The sequence below is a fragment of the Phycomyces blakesleeanus genome, assembly GCF_001638985.1.
Source record: "Phycomyces blakesleeanus NRRL 1555(-) unplaced genomic scaffold PHYBLscaffold_25, whole genome shotgun sequence".
In the NCBI taxonomy this organism is placed as follows: Eukaryota; Fungi; Mucoromycota; class Mucoromycetes; order Mucorales; family Phycomycetaceae; genus Phycomyces; species Phycomyces blakesleeanus.
The window spans coordinates 65,696-88,896 of NW_017265158.1; the positions used below are offsets into that span (position 1 = coordinate 65,696).

The 23,201-nt window shown below is 38.1% G+C and overlaps 6 protein-coding genes across 6 annotated transcripts; 3 read left to right on the forward strand and 3 right to left on the reverse strand.

The window, feature by feature from the left end:
• Nucleotides 1–1,614: 1,614 nt before the first annotated feature.
• Nucleotides 1,615–3,016, reverse strand: PHYBLDRAFT_136346 (hypothetical protein). Its single transcript, XM_018429779.1, has 7 exons — nt 2,771–3,016; nt 2,597–2,711; nt 2,440–2,531; nt 2,182–2,380; nt 2,021–2,124; nt 1,895–1,941; nt 1,615–1,839 (listed from the first exon to the last, which is right to left on the reverse strand). The coding sequence occupies exons 1-7, from the start codon at nt 2,995–2,997 to the stop codon at nt 1,661–1,663; spliced, it is 963 nt and encodes a 320-aa protein (XP_018286279.1). The 5' UTR covers nt 2,998–3,016; the 3' UTR covers nt 1,615–1,660.
• A 224-nt stretch (nt 3,017–3,240) lies between these two features.
• PHYBLDRAFT_26630 (hypothetical protein) lies at nt 3,241–3,657 on the reverse strand (the record flags this gene model as incomplete). Its single annotated transcript, XM_018439894.1, has 3 exons — nt 3,241–3,371; nt 3,437–3,513; nt 3,578–3,657. Coding segments are annotated over 3 exons (288 nt in total), but the record flags the coding sequence as incomplete, so codon positions are not given.
• Nucleotides 3,658–7,383: 3,726 nt separating this feature from the next.
• On the forward strand, nt 7,384–11,254 carry PHYBLDRAFT_156356 (hypothetical protein; the record flags this gene model as incomplete). The annotated part of the gene is made up of 3 exons (XM_018433482.1): nt 7,384–8,886; nt 8,949–9,861; nt 9,936–11,254. 3 exons carry the CDS (start codon nt 7,384–7,386, stop codon nt 11,252–11,254), a joined length of 3,735 nt encoding a protein of 1,244 aa, XP_018286281.1.
• Nucleotides 11,255–12,134: 880 nt separating this feature from the next.
• On the reverse strand, nt 12,135–13,738 carry PHYBLDRAFT_150428 (hypothetical protein; the record flags this gene model as incomplete). Its single annotated transcript, XM_018432478.1, has 5 exons — nt 12,135–12,785; nt 12,847–13,101; nt 13,203–13,332; nt 13,419–13,592; nt 13,680–13,738. 5 exons carry the CDS (start codon nt 13,736–13,738, stop codon nt 12,135–12,137), a joined length of 1,269 nt encoding a protein of 422 aa, XP_018286282.1.
• Nucleotides 13,739–16,341: 2,603 nt separating this feature from the next.
• PHYBLDRAFT_178214 (hypothetical protein) lies at nt 16,342–20,613 on the forward strand (the record flags this gene model as incomplete). The annotated part of the gene is made up of 4 exons (XM_018437966.1): nt 16,342–18,522; nt 18,584–19,831; nt 20,031–20,124; nt 20,215–20,613. The coding sequence occupies 4 exons, from the start codon at nt 16,342–16,344 to the stop codon at nt 20,487–20,489; spliced, it is 3,798 nt and encodes a 1,265-aa protein (XP_018286283.1). The 3' UTR covers nt 20,490–20,613.
• An 834-nt stretch (nt 20,614–21,447) lies between these two features.
• Nucleotides 21,448–23,125, forward strand: PHYBLDRAFT_188692 (GATA-type zinc finger transcription factor). Its single transcript, XM_018439547.1, has 3 exons — nt 21,448–22,372; nt 22,426–22,703; nt 22,787–23,125. Exons 1-3 carry the CDS (start codon nt 21,459–21,461, stop codon nt 22,885–22,887), a joined length of 1,293 nt encoding a protein of 430 aa, XP_018286284.1. The 5' UTR covers nt 21,448–21,458; the 3' UTR covers nt 22,888–23,125.
• Nucleotides 23,126–23,201: the final 76 nt, after the last annotated feature.

The window sequence follows — 23,201 nt, forward strand, 5'->3', positions numbered from 1 at the left end:
AAGTATATTATCTGTAAGTATCATGTCCCAAAATATGTTTGTAAAATAATCACTGTACCCGAAAAGAGGGGGAAATCGTCGTGTTTGAATAATTTCTTCCCACCTTAGTAGCTCAAGAAACTTTGTGCTTTTATGCACTTAGTTTTTGTGTGGTGCAAACTTTACACAGACACATATATTTCTTGTTCCGCTCATTAGAGTACTGCGTTTCCTTGTGGCTGATACTGAGAAAGAAGGGTATCTCATTTTATGTCAGAAAGAATTTAGATTATATGAGCTGGTGGCTTTTATAGTTGAAGGTCTGGTAAAGCCAAATAATGTTTTTAACCAGCTTAGACGATGTAAGTCGAGGAAATTATATATACCTTTGAAATATTAATAGCCAATAATGATAGGAGTAAATTTATTATATACTTTGGAATGTCTTTTAAAGAAGTTAAAATAATAAAATATTTTCTTTTAAAAAAAAAGTAGACATGATTGTATGGGCATTGACAAAAGTAAAAGTCGTCACTTGTACCTATAAATCTTCAAAAATTCAAACTCATTCCGGCAGAAAATAAGGGGATGCCTTTTTTGTCTTGCTACTTTTTTTACAGTTCTTAGTAAATCAACCATGTCGACCTATGAAAGTAAATCAACCTTCCGAAAGGGAAACAACTCCAAAAAGGGTCAGAAGCATCAAAATACAACTAGCTGGAAGCCCAACAAGAATTCCAAAAAGACAAAGGAAATCAATGGATTGCCAGTTTACGGATTGTGTCAGCGTTGTACGGATGTTATTATGTGGCGCAAGAAGTACAGAAAGTACAAGCCATTGACAGCAGTAAAGCGATGGTGAGTGGCAGATTTTAGTGGGATCTCGGAAAAAATACTTACCATGGTTTTTATTTTATTTTAGCACATGCTGTCAAGAAAAGACAATTAAGGAGGCCTATCATGTTCTTTGTAATAACTGCGCAACAACCAAGAAAGTGTGCGCAAAATGTACAGAAAGCAAAGAAATTATTGTCGAGTAAGTGCAGTAATCATATAACAATAATAACAATAATAAAAAAAGATATCGTCAAACCACTTTGTAAACTAAAACAACCTCGGTTTTTATTTATTTGTCTTTAAAGTAAGAGTGAAATCAAGACTGATGCCTCAACTATCAAAGAAGAAATTGAACTTGAGAGATTATTGGCAAGAATGACATTGCGTCAGCGAAGATCCTACTTGAGAAAACTTGAGATGGGAGAGGACCTCTCTCATATCAAGGAAGACGATTTTGAGGATAGCGATTTCGACTTTGGAAGCGATTTCGACGATGAGGAAGACGATGAGGAAGACGATGAGGAAGACGATGAGGAAGACGATGAGGAAGACGATGAGGAAGACGAAGAAGAGGATGACGACGATAAGGAAGAAGAAAAAGAGAAAAAAGAAAACAAGACAAAGAACGTGAAGCTGTAGCAAAGTGCACAGATACCCTCTCATTCAAACACCATATCTCTCAAACACTCTCACAATCACTCACTATCACTGTAATAGATATTCATTGGATCATTCAATTATACTATATATATATATATTTTTTTAAAAAAAAGAAATATGATTAAAATCTCTTTCTCTAATTCTTACAGAATTGATTGTCTGTATCTTTTATTTTCTCTATTGATTAAAAGAGGATCTTAAAAGGATATGCGGCGTTCTTAAGTCTGAATAAGTTCACCAAACAGCTAAACACGACAAAGATTGCAATTGACCAAACATAAACACCGAAACGCTGACGGAACTTGTCATCAAAAGAAGGTACAGCATAAGCCAGAGACACGACAGAAAAAGCCAATACTCCATCTATAATTCATGGAAATTAGTATTTTCCTTCTACTTTAATTATTTTGATACTTACAAATGGATGCGACAATCTGAGATTCCATTCCTAGCTGTTGTTGAAAACTAGTTCATGATAGAAAGAAGAAGGAGAAGAAACAATATCTTAGCGACCTGTTATTAACCATTATAATTTAACTATTACCCTGAAGCAACATAATTGATCTGCCCATTTTGACCAGGCATAACATAAGGAGGGTTGCGGATACGGTTCCACATATGGCCAGAAGTCATGACCAAGATAGTAATCTAAACATTTCATTTAAATATATGTCTAAAGTTTAACGCTTACGGTGAAATACTTACAATTGAGAAAGCAGCCCAGGTGTTCTTGTGCTGGATAATAAAGCCAAAATAGGGGTAAAGCAACTTCAAAGCAGCTACAACACCTAAACCTATCAGAACTTTAATACCCAACTTGAAGAAATCAATAGGGCGATTGACTGGGACAGGGGCATTAATCTGACGTGACAAGAAGCTGGCAAAGGTCTCTGCCAAGAATCCACTGTACATATATAGATTTGTAAATATCTGCTTTTGGGATCTGAAGACTTGCTAATATACCTCTTTGCCAAATCGTAACGCTCTGGCTCTCTTCTTGCACTGGCCTTGGACGGAGGGAAATAAAATACGTTGGGTGCGGTTTGGAGGCCAAGCTAAGAAAAGTGCACATATAGTGTTATGAATCAATTAAATCACTCTTGTATTATCCGAGGCTAACCTGCTGGTAAATAGCCTGGCCATCCTCAAAGTCCAGATAGCCAAAGAAAACACGGCTGGGATCTTGTGTTTTTTGGAAACTTGAGGCGACTAACTTGTACTCGGAATCGAATTCACTAAACCGGGGAGTTTTACGCGTAAGTCAGAGCAATCAAAAGCGATTTAAAGTGCATACCGGCATGGGATGCATTTGAAACGGTCATTAAGGGCGGTTAATAGTACAACGAGGCCATAGTTTCGTTTTCCTTCTGTGAACTGGCTGTATGTCTTGCTGTTTAACTTAACAAGACCATTGTTCTCCTTTGCGAGCTTCAAAAGCTTGTCTTTCTTTGCGTCTGCTTGCCCATACACCGAGAAAATGCATTGTAAAAGTAAAAAGAAAATTAAGACCGATCGCTTCATCTCGAAAAAGGGAATATCGAAGAAAGGAAGCGGGTGTAAGAAAGGTACGGGATGTTGCAGTATCCCATTGGTTAATCCACATTATGTGTGACGTAGCCAAGAAGAGAGCTTGGCCACAACTTTCAAAGGGTATGTGAAATTTACAATGTGTTTATTTAAAACCACTCATGCTCTCATGCTTATTCTTTCTCCTTCTTTCTTTCTCTTTCACTCTTTAATCTATGCATTCAATTTAAAAGCAGTCTATGATATTTCCTCCCACACTTCATAATCTTTCTTGGCAAGCTCGTCTTCGTATGTCTTGAAGATGTGATCGCACATATCAGTCAAATCTTCAAGACCTTTCTTGAGAGCGTCTATCGCGGTAGTACGGTCTAATAGAATATTAATATTCACCATAAATAAATATGTATATATATATATATATCACGATACTTACTTGTGGTCTGGATACGGAGGTGCAATTTAGCTTCGGAAGGGTGAGGAATAGAGTAACCGCAAAGGTCAACTTCGGGGCTATTAAGCGAGAAAATTTAAATATGGCTCGGACTTGATATGCTTTTATTTTTTAAGAGCTTACTTTTTGTTGATCATGTGTCTCAATGAGTTTCCGATAGTATGGTCTTCTTCCTTGAAACAGAAAGTCATGGCGGTCTGGTCGCTGCTTGCACCTGAAATCTGCACACTCAAAATAAGATTCCTGACTAGAATTCTTGCTTATTCGTTTGCCCGTCTATTTGTTCCGGTACTTGTCACTTATTTGCTGGTGATACTTACAATCTCGACCTTGTCTGCATTTGCAATCATGTCATTATCCTCTTCCATTTCTTCATCAGAGTTTTCTTCTTCAGCATCAACATCCTCTTCAACCATGTCCTCGTGTTCTTCTACGGGTGATTGGGGAGGTGAATCGTCCTTCTTAACAGGTGCCATGATGTGCTATTAGGAATAAAAGTGGGTAAAAAGGGGGGTCCTTTTTGGCATACTGTGACTTTTCGTTTATTTTCCTGCATTTCAGAGAACAGTGTGACAGCGAGTATAGTGGCTTTGTTGTGAATTTCAGAAAAATATATTATCCTTCACGTGATCCAACTCTTCAAAGTGGTCCATCTCTTGTAATAAAAATAAGCATTCACTTTTTGTTTGCTTATATCCCTATCCCCTCATTTATTTTCATTTATTCTTCCAACCATCGGATTATGTCTTGATGACTTTATAGCCTACTCTTTATATATTTTGCTTGGTATTTTTTATGTAGTCTTTGACTTTGAATAAACCTCAGAGTACATGTTACAGATTAAACAATAACTTATAAACAAAAAGAAACATAAAATAAGAGAAAACTAAAGATCAAAAGAAGGGAAATTGATAAAAGATTTAGTTTATTAAAGTAAACACGCGATTTTTTAATTGGATTTTTCTTAAAGATTTCTATGATGAATAAAGTCATAAATCACAAGTGGCTCGATACACTCAATAATGATTCAGATACGAATACCACAAGTTTGTTTGAATTATAATATAATATAGGTAACTAAAGTAGCCTGGTTTCCAAATAAAATACTAATACTAGTGCTGGTGCAGACCAGACGTGACTGTCTACACAATGGATTGTCATGAACGGAGCTAGTAGATAGCGAAGTGGGACCCAAAAGTCTTGGGCAGACGCATTCATTTGTTTCGTTTTGCTCTGGAAAGAGAAGTCTCATACATATGTTAATTAATATGATGAAAATGAAAATAAATAGGTACAGCTCTATTGATCTGATTTCTATATGTTTCTGAACAAGTACTAGGTGTCTGATGCTCTAATACTATTATACTACACTCTAATCCCTCTCTTTTCTTATTCTTATATTATATATATTTATAATGAAAGAATTCTCCACAGATCACTGTCAATGACAATTACGCTTCTAATAATTGAAATTCATTTTCCTGGATTCATTAAAAAGAAATAGATACATTTCAATATTGAAGTCATTAAAACCACACTTTATTAATTTATTTATAAATCAATTGCACAATGAACTTAAAATAATTCAATTCTTTGTAAGATTTTTTTTTAAAAAGGGAATAAGAATGATAGAGTCACATTATATGGATAATTAATGGGTAGATAATCTTGGTCTTGTATACAAGTGTGGTGTTTACAGGTTTAATTTTATGACTTTAACGTAAGCTCTTTGTATATATATCCTTTGCCTTGACATTAATTGTTTGGTACAATTCAATTGACATGATTTTTGAACAATATACTTTGATTATATTAAATATTTTATATAATTAAACCCTATTTTTTTTTAAAAAAATGGATCAAATCTGATTGCCATTCTTTCTTGCTGCTTATTGCACAATTGATCTCGGCGGCTGTATCCGTTTTGTATAACCAGATTTATTGTGCGTGTATTTGATTGATAGAGAGAGAAAGTATAAATTTACGAACAAAGACGCTATTTACATTTACCATGAAATTATGGTTTGATTAAAGATTTCTTTTCCTTCTTTGATTGTCCAAGTATGGCTCTTAAGAAGAAACTCTCGATAAAGATATATTCGTCATCTCAAAGGCACTTGAATTAACCATGTAACTTATAATAGGGCTTGGCGTTCACTGTAATATTCTGGGATCGAATGTTTTATTATTATAATAAATGTTATTATTATTCTAAAAAAAAATGAATAAGGAATTCAAAGACTTTGACTATGTTTCTTTGAAGAAAAAGAAAACAAGACATTGAAAAACAAAGGTGGCTTGAGGTCTTTATATTGAAGCCCTATTAGAAATAAATAAGCAATCAAGCAGGCAATTCAAAGTAAAGTAAAGTAAAGTAAAGTAAATTAAAGAAATGTGTTAATGATATAGTTCAAGAAAGTTTGGGGCAACACAGCTTCCGTATGTTTTCCCGGATAAGAGGTCGAACAAATCTTTGACACTTTGTTTTTTGTTTTTTGGGTCATGGTTAGAAATAGAGAGTGTAACAATTGATTGAATCCTGTTATGCGTATCACCCATCATTTTCGTTTCTTGATTTGATATTTTTATTTTTATATCTAAAATAAGATAAATAAAGTGGCTATTGTTGGAGTATAAATTTTAACTACAAAAATCTGCTTTAAATATTGAAGAATAATGTCGCTTTCATATATGATAAATATCAATGAAAAAAGTATCTAAATTAAACTGTCATTGTTCATGTTGGAATTATATTCAAAGAGAAAATGAGCTCCAATATTATTGATTCATTGACCAGAGCCAAAGTAGCCCATGCACATAAAATGAAACAAAAAGAACTTGCCATTTTCCACAAAGAATACACCATAATTTTATTGATCATTGTTTTTAGTAATTGTGCTTTGGGGCATATCAGCCAAAGCACATAATGAGGCCGAATAAATGCACAAATAAAGGAAGAAAACAAAAAAAAACTACTTGCCCAAATATTAAGCACTATAAGCATCTAATTTCCAATATAATAATAAAAATAACGAAAAGGAGAAGAATTGAAGCATGAAATCAAAAATCTACTCTTTAATAATAATAAAAGAAAATCAATATAGACACCCATGTCAAGTAAAATCAATCATATAGGGTTTCTCCACACGTGAACCATTTCAATGGTACATTATGAATAATGTAGCTAAACATACCATGTATCGAACACCATTATTCATTTTATATATACCATGAAAGGAATGTGATACATAGGCTACACAAGCTACACAGGGTACAGAGCTTCTCAGGCTACACAGGCCAAAAGATTTATCTCTCTTTTTCTCCAGGGAAATTGTATATTTGGGTATTATAAGGCTACAGCTTCAATGACAAGTAATGCGGAATTGTTATAATTTTTTGTTTTTTTTTTGCTTGTCCCACATGTAGGAATTCTGGGTTGATCAAGTCATAACAACCGAATAATTTCCTACAATTTCTTTTTTCTTTTTCTTTTTACTCTGGTAATAACCTCAATTGGTCAAGGAGTTAGCTACAGTTTAGTAAATCCCAAAACTGAAAATAAAAATAAAGAATAAAAAGAAAACAGAAAAGAAATTATATAAATACCTTTTCTATCTTGTGCTCTAAACTTGTCAAATAATACATTCATTTATCGCTACCGGAAGAATTTTCTCACTCGGTTATTCAATAATCCTCCACACTCTCCCTTCTCAACTGTTTCAACCTTTGACGATTATCGACCATAGTTATTCTCAACACAAGCAGCTACTGTCAAAGCAGTAACTCACACCACATCGCTAGGGATGCAAGAAAAACACCATATTTCGGAATTCGGATCTTGCTCAGAAGTCTACTCGAACAAAACTATTCAAGACGATGAATTAAACAAGAACAAGAAGCAAAAAGAACCAACAGTCGCAATTTGGTCTATGTTTCGATACGCATCTGCTCTCGACAAATTCATGATCTTTATTGCCTGTATCTGCTCGTTCATCGTTGGCCTGATGCAACCACTTACTATTGTCGTTCTCGGTCTCTTCTTAAAAAAGCTCCAGAATTCCAAAGACGATGATGCATCAATTCTGGATGTTACTCTGGGAATGATCCTCAATTTTGTTTATATTGGAATCGCGGCTCTAGTTGTATCCTATACCTCAAATGCCCTGTGGGTCCTTAGTGGTGAAAATCAAGCACGTCGAATTCGTCAAATGTACGTCCACGCCATCCTCCGTCAAGACATGGCCTGGTTTGACAAGGCTGGTGATGGTTCTCTCAACACCCGTTTAGCCGTTGATACCCAAATGATCCAAGATGGTATTTCAGAAAAATTTGGACTGCTCGTATCAGCAATTGCCCAGTTCGTTATCGGATTCATCGTTGCATTTGCTGTCGGTTGGAAGCTAGCTATCATCATGTTGGCTACAATGCCTTTAATGGGTGGAGTCGGAGGTCTAATGGGATACTACACCACAAGATATACTCTCAAGTCACAAACCGCCTATGCTGAGGCCGGATCTATAGCAGAACAGGTTTTCTCGGGTATTCGTACTGTCTATGCCTTTTCTCTCCAAAATCGATTTTCTGATCTTTACAACATCAAACTCAAGAACGCAAAGGAAATCGGCGTCAGGCGAGGAATCATATTCGGTGTCGGTATGGGCGTCTTTATGTTTCTCCTTTTTGCTACATATGGCCTTGCATTCTGGTATGGTGCAAAGCTTGTAATGAGTGGCGAAATGATTGGTCCAATGGTCATGGTCGTCTTCTTTGCCATGATAATGGGTGCCATGGCCCTTTTGCAACTACCTCCAAACTTTGCTGCCATTACCACAGCAAGTGGCGCCGCATACAAGATATTCGAAACTATCGAACGCATTCCCGATATTGACGCTGATTCAATTGAAGGTATTCAGCCTCCTAAAATCGTCGGCGATATCGAGTTCAAAGATGTTCAATTCACTTACCCCACACGCCCCGACGTTCCCATTCTCAAGTGTCTCAATCTCAAGATCCGTTCAGGTCAGACTGTTGCTTTTGTTGGTCCTTCCGGATCTGGAAAATCTACTAGTGTCCAGCTTCTTCAACGCTTTTATGACCCCATCAATGGCCAGGTTCTCCTCGATGGTCACAACCTTAAATCCTATAATGTTGCATGGTTACGCACACAGATTGGCGTTGTTAGCCAAGAGCCTGTTCTGTTCAACATGACTATCGGACAAAACCTTACCATGGGTGCAAATAAGGAGGTTTCCAAGGAAGAAATGGTCGAAGCCTGCAAGAAAGCCAACTGTCACTCATTTATTTCTGAATTACCCCAAGGCTACAATACTCTTGTTGGTGAACATGGTGGTATGTTGTCTGGCGGACAGAAGCAGCGCATTGCCATTGCCCGTGCTATCCTGAAAAATCCGTCGATATTATTACTGGATGAAGTACGCATTAAATAATTAGCAATCTTATTCATTGTTGAACTCACCAAAGGCATGTCTTTTAGGCTACTTCTGCTCTTGATACCCAATCTGAACGACTAGTCCAGAAGGCGTTAGATGCAGCTACTGCTAATCGCACTACAATTGTCATTGCCCATCGTCTTTCTACCATTCGCAACGCTGACTTGATTGTTGTTATGAAGCAAGGCGATCTCATCGAACAGGGTACTCACAATGAATTGCTTGCCCTTGGTGGTATTTATTCCGAGCTCGTTTCCAAGCAACAAATTGCTACTACCCAAGTTGGGACTACTGATGAAGATATTGATGAGGAACTTCTTTTAAAACAAGAAACATTGGCACTCAAAAAGGACCAAGAGGCTCAAAACGAAATGGGCACATTCCTGGAAAAGACTAAATCTACTGCACTTTCTAGAATCAGCACCAACATTTCTATCGATGCCTATGAACTCAAGCTTCGCAACGAAAAGGCAAACAAAAAGGCCGTGATGAAACAGTCTGCACCTGTAAGAAGAGTGGTTGACATGATGCGTCCCGAGTGGCATTTGTTAGCTCTTGGTGTCTGTGGTTCTGCACTTTCTGGTGCTGTCTTTCCTTGCTTTGCACTCGTCTTTTCTCGTACTATCTCTACACTCACATTCGATGGTAATATTGCTCCAGGACCTTTCCAAGGTGCCAATTTGTATGCCTTTCTCTTTGTTGTCATTGGTGTCGGTGCATTTTTTGGATTTGCAGGTCAAAATGTGTTTTTCGAACTTGCGGGCGAGCGTTTTACAGAAAGATTCCGGGGGATGATCTTCCGATCCATGATACGGCAAGAAATTGGGTTTTATGATAATCCTGAAAACAGCCTTGGTGCATTGACTTCGAGATTGGCCATTGACTCCAAAAATGTAAACGAGATGGTTACCAAAACATGGGGTGATGTTGCGCAGATTATTGTCACTGCAATTACTGGTAAAGTACATGAAAAAAGAAAGCCGACCATTTAATCGATATTTTACTAAAGCGTTACATTGTATTTATAAAAGGTCTTGCTATTGCTTTTTCTCAGACCTGGACCTTGACTTTAATTATCTGTTGTATGACTCCCTTTATTATGGGCGCCACTGCTTACGAGTCTAAGATTCATCGTGGCTTTGAAGATAAAACCAAGAAGGCTAATGAACAAAGTGGCGAGGTAGCTGGCGAAGCTATCAAAGAGATCCGTACAGTTGCTGCCCTCAACAAGCAATCTTATTTTGAAGACAAATATTTCAAGGCTACAGAACGTCCTCATAAGCTTGCTCAACGCAAGGCTCTGACTTCCTCAATTGGCTACGGCCTTCAGCAGGCAATTACGCAGTTCACTTACGCTGTTGCATTCTATGCCGGTATCCGCTTGATGGTCGACAATAAGATTGATTTCCTTCAGATGTTTACTGCTACACTTACTATTATGCTTACTTCCCAAGAAGTCGGTCGGGCGAGTGTATTCACAGCCACATTTGCGAAAGCCAAGTTTTCTGCAATTTCAGCTTTGGAAATTCTTGACCGTGTTCCGGCTATCGACCCTGAACTCGAAGGTATCGAGCCTGCATCTTCTCAGGTTTCTGGTGACATTTCGTTTGAAAATATCACTTTCCGCTACCCTGCTCGTCCTGATATATCTATTTTCAACGGTGAATTTAATCTTAAAGGAAAGGCTGGTCAGACTATTGCTCTTGTTGGTCCTTCCGGGTGTGGCAAGTCTACTACCATCGGTATGTTACAACGCTGGTATGATCCTGTCTCTGGAACTGTCCGTTTTGATGACACCAACGTCAAGAACTATTCACTTGGTAATCTTCGCGGTCATATGGCATTGGTCGGGCAGGAACCTGTCTTGTTTGATATGACTATCGGGGAGAATATTCGTTTCGGTGTCGATGATTCCAAACCTATTACTCAGGTAATGGTTGAAGATGCTTGCCGTGCTGCCAATATCCACACTTTTATTTCTGGCCTTCCTCTTGGTTATGATACTCGCGTCGGTGACAAGGGTTCCCAGCTGTCTGGTGGCCAAAAACAGCGTATTGCTATTGCCCGTGCATTGATCCGTAAGCCTCGGTTGCTGCTTCTAGACGAAGCAACTTCTGCCTTGGATTCAGAGTCAGAGAAGCTTGTACAGGCTGCTATTGATAATATCTTGGAAGAGGGTGGCCGTACTACCATCACCATTGCTCATCGTTTATCTACAATTCAAGGGGCTGATCTTATCTGTGTTGTCAAGGACGGTCGAGTTGCTGAACAAGGAACACATTGGGAGTTGCTCAAGTTGAACGGTGCTTACAGTGCTCTTGTTCACCAGCAGTCCCTTAATTCAAATTAAGTACAATATTTTTAAACTATTACTTATACCACTTAGAAGTTCTTTATGTTAAGCATTTCATGTATTTTCATCGCACCATTTTCCATAGCAATTTTTTATTAACTCATTAATTAGCTTATAAACTCATTATCATCGTTGTCTTTCTTTGTCTTGTTTGAAATTCACGAGTAATTTATCAAAACAGATCATATAATCTCATTTAAACAAAAAGTCAAAAAAAAAAACCTGGAAATATATAAAGTATAATATCATATTATTCAGAGTACAGAATTGCTTTTAATTGGTTATTGATATGATAATCATGAATCTCGTATTATTCAGGGAGGACTTTCTTATGAACAATCCTTCAAATACATTAATTACTAAAGAAGTATTATATGCATGGAGTTTAATGTAGAAATAATATTTAAGTTATTACATAGCTTGCTTTGTGCAATTTTATTATAAGAATTATTGACAAAGAAAATATAAAGAATACATTTTCAAATGACTTTTTTAATTTTAATTTTTTTTTGAAAACATATAAAAAAAACACTAGTTTGCCAAGATAAGTTCATTCTGATATCTGTTTCATCTTTAATCAATAATTTCGATCTGCCCGTCCAAGGTCTATTAAATACATTGCAATAATTTTTAGCTTAGAAACAGTTTGTAGTTAATATTAAATATACTAAAATACAAAATAGCATATGTGTATGCAATATTTTATTTGACATTTGTCTAATAATATTCAAAATGTTTGTCTTGATATTTAATAAATAAATAATAGTGTAAAGTCCTTCCAATGCACATATACATATATAAGCATTATAAGGATAATAAGGATAATAACAAATATACTCTGAAATATTTATCAGTTATTGAAACCATAGCCTTTAGATCAGTCTGCTTTGTGTGCTCTCTTCGATGAACTTGCGATGTCGCTTTCTGTTGATCTCGAACGTTTCCTCTTTTTATTATCTGAGCTATCATGTTTTGATGATCTCGAGACATATTTTGAGTGCGATGGTGGTGTTGTTTCACGCTCACGTTTGCGATTGTAGTCTCTGTCCCAAGGCTTCCTATCGTTGTAGCTGTCGGTAGCATCTTCATCATCCTCCGTATGATCGACGTATTTAATGGTCCGTTCCTTAATTTCATATTTTTTCCCTTCTGGACGTGGATCTCTGGGGTTGTGAGGTATGACCTTTATTATTGAAGAGAGTATTGACTCAGGTTCATCTGTGCTGGCTGTGTCTATTCGGGTTAAAAGAGTATTATAGATTTCTGTAATAGAAAATATGGTTTCTCTGATTCTAGATGAGCTACGCGCAACGTTCGTGTTTTCCACATCGGGATCTAGAACAATAATAACTTCTTCATTTTGAAGACGAGGCATATAATTTTCAGATTTTGGGTAGATTTTTCCATCCTCATTCATATCCAGGCACATGTTCTTAAAATCAAAAGTGCTGTAAAAGTGAAGAAATCCAATCAATAGGTCGGAATAATAGGTTGGAGTACTTTTCTTGACATTTTCTGGTTTGTGGGTCTGTTAAGTATGTTAAAGTTCGAAGTTTGATTGAATAGACTGGAAATTTTGAGCAAGTTACCTTTATGTATGCAACAATCAGACAAATAATAGTGTAGCTTGCGAAACCACTGTTTTTTGAGGACATGAGTTCAAATGATCTCATATATTCAAGCTTTGAAGAGGAAAAGGCGTGCTTGAGAGTTAAAAATATGGGCTTGAGTTCAGGAAGTTCAGCAAGCCATTTAACAGTACGGTCAGAGCTGAAACACGGATTATTGACGGTCAAATCCAAAGATGTACCAAGACGCTTGTCATCAATGGTTAGTACGGGAATCTGTTCCGTAAGGATATTAGTATTTGTGGATACTATATGCTTATTTCATATATAGTATAGTATAACATAGTTACTATACTATATTGTAAATGTTGGCTTACGCGTGCAGAGCGAATAAACAGCAGTTCATTCCAATCGTAAGACATTCTCATTAATTCTTTTCTAATACGGCCGAGAACTCTTCTTGCATCTCCAGAATCTTGGTAGGTTGTCACATTAATGTCAACATCACTTTTTAAATATACATAAAATTAAAAAATTCAATAGAACTCTAATGAGTAGAATTCTTTGTTTCTCTTTTTGTAATTCTTGTGTACCTTCCAGGCAAAAGGAGGCCAGTGACATAAGAACCGAACGGTTCAAATTTAGTGTCTCGATAATAGGCAGATTCTACAGCGCCTTTGGCAGTCTTTATAAGGATTTCTCTATCTTTCTGTTCGCGCTTGGTAGGAGCAATGTAGTTTGTGAATGCAAGGATCTCCTTTGAGAGTCTGTGATTATATCAGTACATGTATGCGTGACTGTGGGATGTCTAAAGATGTGAGATGAAGAGATAGATAATAGAAACAAATATTTACCTCTCCTTTTTGTCTTTAATGCCAAGTATCTCGGAATTAGCCCAAGGTGAAGTAGACATTTTGAAATGATCGATACCTAAAATAAGAATGTTGCAATCAGTAGATTACAATTCTACAAAAGTGTTAATTAAAATCCAGTCACGTTCTCAATTCGTATTAATTTTTATAGAATTGTAGATACAATAAACAATGTCTTTGTAATGATATCGACGCAAAAAGAAGTATAGATACAATCGGTGTATTACACATTTTCTCATCTATAATTAAAATAAGTGCATTCACAGTAAAAACTAATGAGTGATTGGATCAGGCACAAAATTTGTCATTTTTTTTGTAAAGCATCATGAAGACGTTGCTTTCTCTATGAACCTACTCTGATCCCCTAATCAAATAAAATAAAAGCAAAAAAGGGTTCTGCCACTTATTGGTACCATAAAACCCAAAAGTCAATATTTGAATGCATTAATGAGGGGCCGAACTATAAGTAAATTAGAAAGATCATGTTATATATGGAGAGATCTCATAGCCCTTGACATTCTGAAGAATAATATTGATGTTACAAAGCCTTCAGAAATAAAGGTGTTTTCGAGACATCATCATATCTACAGAAAAAACTGAAGATTACCAAGAAATCACAAGCTGCTGTGGTGCTATCTTTTCATAAAAAACTATTTATGTTAAGTACAGTTCAGAAACATATATTAGTAAATGTGGGAATTTCTATATCTCTAACCACATTTCGCAAGGACATTGACGTTCTTGGTTTCGTCTCTCATCCATCAGCTCATAAGGAGGGTTTGAGTGAAAAAAAAACGCGCCCACTAACACAAAGAAGCCTTACTAAAGCGGTGCCTCAACAAGATGATCTGAACGGTTGAGTAGTGAGGATCGATTGTCTTGTAAGATAAGTCAAGGTTTTCAGTAGTCGGAAATAATGGAAGGAACAGGGCCATCAAGAAGAAATATAAGATATACAGAAAGAACGATCTTGCCGATACATGCAAGTTTGAAAAATATTCTGTCATGTTTTGGGGTTGTTCATGTGGAGGGAGAATCTTGTACTTTTAGTGGCATTAAAAGGAAACATTGACCAGGACAGGTACGTTGACTGTTTGGCCCATCATTTTCTTTCTTGGTACAAGGAACTGTTCACAGACAATGTCAAAAGTTTTTGTTTCAAGAGAATGGTGTAACATGTAACACAGGCGCTTATGCCACAGGGTATAAGAAAGAGAGTCATTTGTTGAAGAGCGTCGACTTTTGCGCTTCCCAGAGCCCGAACCTCAATTCTATTAAGCAAAAATAAACTCATATTACATAGAAACTTCACAATAATCAAGAAAGAGCAACGCAAGTGAATGAACTTTAAGTGGTAGTCCATAAAAGATGGTTAGATATACCACTTCAAGTTCTGAAGACTTTAGTGGCCAGCATACCAATAGACTTAAAGAAGCAATTGCTAAGGTGGTAGAGCAACTAGCTACTAGAAATTCACGCCTTTTCTATTTAATATATATCGAATCTTATTCTTTCCAAATTTCTGTTTATTCTAGGCACATATTATTATTAAAATTACTGAAAATAAAATAGTTTTTATAATAGAGATATTGTCGAGTGGGAATGGCAAAAAATTGCCAATTCTTGTGTTAAGCCGCAAATTAATGTCCAATTATTGTTTAACAATTTTTGTCGTGGAGGGCATTTCGTGATGATTTGAGGCAAAAATTTAGGGCAATCCCCAAATCTTCGCTCTAAATTATTACTTAATTTCTAGTAAAAATTCAGTTTGATTTTCCCCCTTCAAAACGGAACGTACGATATCCAAGTATCTTTTATATATAATTACTTAATAATGTAAGCCTCGGAAAGCCAAGTTTATTAAGATTCATTTTCTTTACATTTTTTAGTATTGCTGTTTTCATAGCATAAATCCTCACAGCCGTGCCTGAATTATATATATATATATTTGATTGGGTTTTACAAATAATTATTTTTTAGCAGTCTTGAAATCATCGCAACTCAACACCTTCTCTCATACTGAAAATCCGTATTGTTGGAGACCAAGGGTGATTTATTTATCATGTTACTTTTAATCGAATACATATATATAAGTTCTTGCTATAAGAATAACTATTTCTTCAGTATATTTGGTATATTTTTATTTTAAGCTTAAATGAGACTTTTCTCGAAGGTGTGGCAGGTTTAAACAAGATTGTGTGTTGAAGCACTCAGCATACGTTATCTAGGGAAATTGGTTTTGTATTTCAAAATCCCTTTTGATTGGAAAAAGTAAAGCCTACGACAGTTCCATTATTTGTTTGTGGTTATTATCTCTGAAAAGAAAAACTGGTTATTAGCCTGAATTTGATAATTGCAAGAGTCTCTATATCTGAAAAAGAAAACCCCTTATCATGGTATATAAGCCTATGACCTGCGAATGATGACAACTTCTTCACTATTCCTGTGACGTACATGTGTTTCAAGAGGTTGATATCATGTGACCCACATAGCACACAAAAATGAAGAATCCCAGTGAGAATGTCTTTGTATCTTCTCACGCAATCGCTATATTATGAAACTACATTTATTCCCACTATACATGTGGGCCTTTTGGCTGGCCACCCAAGCAGTGGTTGCCGTTCACGAGCCAGGTTATTGTGCCATGTATGGCAATTGCCCTGATACAAGATTTTCCACTCTTCCGTGTGTCTCTGATGAGCCTGCTAAACAACCCACCGGTTCATTTCAGCAGCTATTGATAAACACATGTGGCGCAGAGTATGCTTCAACTGCAGCATGCTGTAGCGAGGAACAACTTAACGACCTTATTGAACAAGTCAAACGAGCGGAGCCTATCATGTCATCTTGTCCTGCATGCTGGACAAATTTTTTGTCCTTTTGGTGCACATTTACATGCTCTCCTAATCAGTCTACGATGGTGAACATTACTTCCAGCAGGGATGGAATGGTTACCCAAGCTGATTATTGGGTAGGCGACGGGTTTGGCTCACAATTCTATGACAGTTGCAAGGATATTAAATTTGGGGCGAGCAATGGCTATGCAATGGACTTTATTGGAGGCGGTGCCCAAAACTGGCATGACATGGTTACTTACATGGGAATGAAGCGCCCAGCACTCGGTAGTCCCTTCCAGATAGACTTTCCGGTTGGTGAACCTACAGATGGGATGGAGTTCAACAATGCAAAAGGACGCGACTGCAATGACCCAGATTTAGCATACAGATGCGCTTGTGTGGATTGTGAAAAGACGTGTCCAGTATTACCACCAACTCCCGGAGAGGTGCCCGAGTGCAAAATAGGATTATTATCGTGTTGGAGCTTTAGCATGGTCTTAATATACGCATTTATACTTCTCATATCATTGGGTACCTTGTTACGACAGAATCATCGATTGCAGGCGTGGTTTGAGAACTGGGGTGAATCTTTGTGGAACAGAGGTGGATCTGGTGGAGTATACGAGCGTCTAGCGATGGAAGATGGGAATGAAGATGAAGAAAACGAGAGATTACTGGATCCCGATACTGAACTTAATCGATACTGGCTTAATGGAAAACTTCAAAGCTGGTTTTATTACCAAGGTCTCTTGTGCGCTCGCAACCCTTATACCGTTATCATTCTTAGCCTGTTGGCAGTTACTTTGTGCTCTTTGGGATGGCAAAAATTCGCACTCGAGAGAGATCCTGTCCATCTCTGGGTATCACCTTCTTCGACTGCTCTCGCCCAAAAAACCCATTTTGACACCAACTTTACGCCTTTCTATCGCACCACTCAAATATTCCTTGTTAGTGAATCTGACGAAATCTTGACATCAGACCATCTAGAGAGTTTATTTGCACTAGAAAATACCATTAAAGATGCGCAAACCGAAACAGGACACTACACATTCCAGGATGTTTGTTTCCGCCCCACTGGTGACGTTTGCATTCTTCAATCAGTAACAGGCTATTGGGGAGGTGACATTGATCAGTTTGATCCAGAAACTTTTGAAGACGACCTTAGCCTTTGTACATCACAACCATCATTATGTCTTCCAGAGTTCCAATTGCCACTCAAGCCCCAAATGGTACTCGGTGGATACAAAGGGAATGAATATCTCAAAGCCAAGGCAATGATTGTGACATTTGTTTTGACAAACTCCCTCGACCCTGCAGAGACTGCAAAATCCGAAGAATGGGAACGCTTTATTCTTAGTACCATTTTAGCAAATGTAAATGATCAACCTGAATGGAAGGGAGTCAATATTAGTTACTCTACCGAAAGTTCTCTTGAAACCGAGCTCAACAAGTCTAGCAACACCGACGCAAAAACTGTTTTGTTGAGTTATATTGTCATGTTCCTTTATGCTTCGATTGCCCTGGGTAGATTTGCGTCTTTGAATCCACGCCGCCTGGTGGTTGATTCAAAATTCAGTCTGGCTATTTGTGGCATCCTCATCGTTTTATTCTCTGTTTCAAGTGCGGTTGGTATATTTTCTCTAACAGGCAAGAAGATTACTCTTATTATTGCCGAGGTTATTCCTTTCCTTGTGCTCGCGGTGGGCGTGGATAACATCTTTATACTCTGTCATGAATACGAGCGTCGCCTGCAGCTCAAGACCGAGGAGACAATCGAGGAAAGAGCAGCAAAGACTCTAGGAAAGATGGGACCAAGTATTCTGCTGAGTTCTCTTAGTGAGACAATTGCGTTTGGTCTTGGCACATTGGTGACCATGCCAGCTGTTAGCAGTTTTGCAATTGTGGCCTCTCTGGCCGTATTTGTGGATTTCTTGCTGCAAGTAACATGCTTTGTATCTTGTATGGTGCTTGATGCTCGTCGAACAGAGGTATGTAGATAAATAATATTTTCGAAACTAGATAATAATTTATGCAAGAAAACTTTAATAGAACAAACGCATTGACTGTATACCATGTATAAGTGTGAACGCACCACCAGCTCTCGAGAAAGAAGGATGGTTAGAGTGGTTCACAAATAATTATTATGTGCCGACTATATTACACCCTAAGTTACGCTATCCCATATGTCTTACTTTCCTCGGTCTATTTATGTTTTGCCTGGCTTTGGTTCCCCAGTTACCACTTGGTCTTGACCAACGTATTGCTCTGCCGTCAGACTCATATCTTGTAAATTACTTTAACGATTTGAGCAATTACTTTAATGTTGGCCCTCCGGTATATTTTGTTATCCAAGGGAATCTGACCGATCGAACGGTACAGAAGAAGGTCTGCGGCCGATTCTCTGTATGTGATGAACACTCTGTGGCAAATGTGCTGGAGCAAGAACGCAAGCGACCTGAGACGTCTTATATTGGAGAGCCGACGAGTGTGTGGATCGATGATTTCCTCTACTGGCTAAGTCCAAACCTTGGCTGTTGTCGTTTCAAAAAAGAGTCGATTAAGAAACAATCACCTGTTAAGTTGTCTCCTTTAATGTCATCTTTTAATAAATCTCAACGAGAGATGTGCGGAGAATGGGACGATGAAGACAATTGTGAAGACTGTAAAGCGGATTGGCAGGCAAACATGGAGACTCTTCCAGAAGGAGAGCAATTTATGGAACTGTATAATTTATGGATTTCTCGAGTACCTGACGAAAGTTGCCCTTTGGCCGGAAAAGCTGCTTATGGGGATGCTATTGTAGCCAGTCCTGACCAAATTTCCATCAAAACCTCGCATTTCCGAACCTATCACACTCCCTTGCGAACTCAGGATGATTTTATTGAGGCCTACGGATCAGCTCGTCGGATCGCCAAAGATCTCCAGGAAGAGCTTGGTTTGGAGGTTTATCCTTACTCGGTGTTCTATATTTTCTTTGAGCAGTATACATATATTGTCACTATGGCCGTTCAATTACTTACTCTTGCTATACTGTCTATCTTTGTGGTGACTAGTACACTACTGGGAAGCATAAGATCTGGACTGCTGGTGATGTTGGTAGTGATAATGATTTTAATAGATGTTATCGGTGCGATGACTATTTGGGATATTAGTTTGAACGCAGTCAGCCTGGTTAATCTGGTAATTTGCGTGGGCATTAGTGTGGAGTTTTGCTGCCATATTGCTCGTGGATTCATGGTGTCTCGAGGTACACTAGAAGAAAGAGCTGGCAAGAGTATGGTTGACATTGGCAGTTCAGTAAGTCGGTTGAGAATTGATTGATTGTTTGTGTGTGTGTGCGTGTGTGTGCGTGTGTGTGCGTGTGTGTGCGTGTGTGTGCGTGTGTGTGCGTGTGTGTGCGTTTTTTGTGTTTTGTGTTTTGTGTTTTGTGCATCTATGCATCTGTGTGTCTGTGTAACTGTACAAGCTCATCTGGCTCATGAAATAATCTCAATAGGTATTTTGCGGCATTACACTAACCAAGTTTGCCGGCATTGTCGTGCTGGCTTTTACGCGGTCCAAGATTTTCGAAGTGTACTACTTCCGAATGTGTAAGCCAAAAAAAAAAAAAGAGAGAGAATCCACTTTGATTGATTGCCTACTTATATATGATGAAATATGGGTTTTTTGTCCTGAATTAGATTTGTTGATTGTTATCTTGGGTGCTCTTCATGGCTTGGTGCTTCTACCAGTATTACTAAGTTTGGTTGGCGGAGAAGGCATGGGCATGGTATCTGATTTCGACGAAGATGGATTTGAATGGTCTGCTGGGTCGCCTTCATGGCCTGGGCTAGGGGGAAACCATCGTAATTTATTAGCAGATGATAATGCAAGTCTTGACCAGGTCCTGATCACAGACATGCCTGAGGTGGGTCGATTGGACAGCACCCGGTCCGTTGTGGCCGATGATTCATAAAGATATCCTTTTTTCTCTTGCAAACGACTGTATATTATTAATAGCTAGCAAAGAAAAAAAAGTATGAAGAAACTTACTCTTAAATAATGTTTAACACATAAAGACTCCCCTTTTTGCTCTAATGAAAAACACAGTACATACACTTCTTGATCTTATTGATAAAGGAAAAGTGCCCCTCTTGATTCCTACTTTTATGGTATGGAATAAATATTGAAAATCCGATCTAATGAAGCAGTTCCCGGGTTGAACCGTAATTCTCTTGATTGATTATTGAAAGAAAAGATATTTTGAAGACGTTGAGCTTTAAGATGAGCCGCCAAGGTATTGGTAAAGGAAATTCATCAGAATGTATGTGTGTTGTCAAGAATATTTTGTTTTCGGATGTGGAGTTTGATATCATCAAAGCACATCAAAGCACATACACACACAAACACACACACACACATATATATATATATATATTATTGAATATCCAAAAGGTGGTCTGTTGCCATGAAGATAAAAATAGCTTATTTTTTATTTTACTTTATTATAGCCACTAAGCAATTGTGTTCCTGGATTAGCTTGAGGAATAAAGAATGATATATCATCGCACGTCATATATAAAATATATGAAACTAAAAAGGTTTTCAATCTCTAGGCATCTCTTTGAATGTTATGCCATTCTCCTTTCCGAGGGATATAATATAAAGGAGAGCTAAAGAGAACGATAGAAAAAGAGTGAAAGAGAGAGAGAGAGAGAGAGGGAGATAGAGGGGGGAGAGGAGAGAAGAGGGGGGGGGGGAGCACCATGCCCAAAATGCATGGGCACGGGCGTGGTCCGAAATAAGGAGTGGCGGCGGATATTGATTGGCAACCCCCTTGTTTTTCTCGTTTTTTTTAGGCTTCGCGTGTTCCTCTTTCTTTGCTTTCCCTTTCTGCATAACTCACTTACTTTCTTCCTCTCTTATTTGCTCTCCATTGTTATATATGGATAATACTGTTGTCATGGCTACCTCTCCACCGATCCCTTTAACTCCAGCCGAAGAGGATCTTGGGTGGACTAAACTGGCCTCGCTTGATCTGGTGAAGCCCGCCGAAGGAGAGTGTCACGGGATCTTGCCAATAGGAGGAAACCTACAGGTAGACGACTTGACCTCTTCTATTTCTTCGTGCACGTCAGATCCTGTTCTGCGTTGGATTTTGTCCTTCCCACTCGGTCTACCCCTTATGAAAGACGACGTCTTCTTCGCTCCACCCCACACCTTCAATATTCATGATGCGGACGACGCCATATCTCTGTCCTCTTCCGACTCAGACTCACACAAATCACCCTCTCCTGACTTGTCTCCTCTTACATCTCCGTCGAGTTTTTTGTACTACGAACCCTTGTTTGGCGGCATTGAAGACCTGCTGAGCCGCAAGCGTCATGAAGAAGAGTCTACATCAAAGCCACCTAGACAAGGCCGTTGCCGTCGGGTCAGCACTCAATCAATCGATCTCGACTGGCTTGCACTTTTGCATGACTTCCATGAAGATGAAGACGAAGACGATATACCTTTCCACCATAAAAGTGTAGAGCAAAAAATGCATAATCTACAACTTTCTGACTCTGACGAAGAGGGCGAAGAAGAAGAAAGCGACTACTGTCTCAAAGCTCAATCTCCTCAACGGCGACGGAAGCGAGGCCGGGCCGGGTCATTTACACCACGATATCGAAAGTACCAGAAACAGAAAAAGGATCGGGTGAGCAGCGAAGAGCCAGTAGAGCCTTTGACGATTGACCAGGAAAAGACACTGTTTGAACAACTGACTGCAGCCAATATTGATTGGTGTCGTTACTGTGGCACAACCGAGGGTGTGAACTGGCGTCCTGGGCCATGGGGTAAACGCACACTTTGCAAGTAAGTTAATTGCCTTATTACTGACCTCACATTAGACTAACTTGATTGTGTAGTAAACATGGATGCGACTACAAGGGATATGGTCTCGCCAGTCGTCTACCTCGCCTTGATCTCTCTGCATTTTCAAATGAAACTCTACAAGATAGGACTCGTCCTATTGTCCAGCAGTTCTGCACAGCTTGTCAGAACCCTACTCAATCCCACAATCTACTTGTCCCATGTGAAGGTGGTTGTTCAAGAGCTTATCACCTCACATGTCACCCTCTTATCTCAACTTCAGCTTGGTACTGCAGCGATGTCTGTAAAGACAACCGACGACGTAACAAAGTTGGTGTGTTTCTATTTTCCATATTATGATTATCTCTGAGCTCAGAATCGATTTCCTTTTAACTAATGCTTTTATTGTTTCTGTAGTTGTTGATCTGCCACGAAAACATTTACCACTCATGCGATTACAGAAACAACCTCTCGAGAAAAACCTCTTTGACCAAGATGAGCCCGATTCACCTTTATAATACATCATAAACCCAAAAAGAGAGAGAGAGAGAGAGGAAAAAATGTTTCCCTCTGATTCACTCAATCATTCACTAACTTTCATACCACTCATACGTACAAATGCATCATTTAAATATCTTTATACACCCTACATACAATTCTCATTTTCTCATCTGTTTCATCCAATCAATCAATCAATCAATCAATACATGCATATATATATATATTTATTTATATATTTACACATACACACACATTATATATCTTACGCTCTGTAGCCTCCTTTGTCGGTGTTTTAATACATGAACACGATGAACTTGTTTGCGCTTTTTCT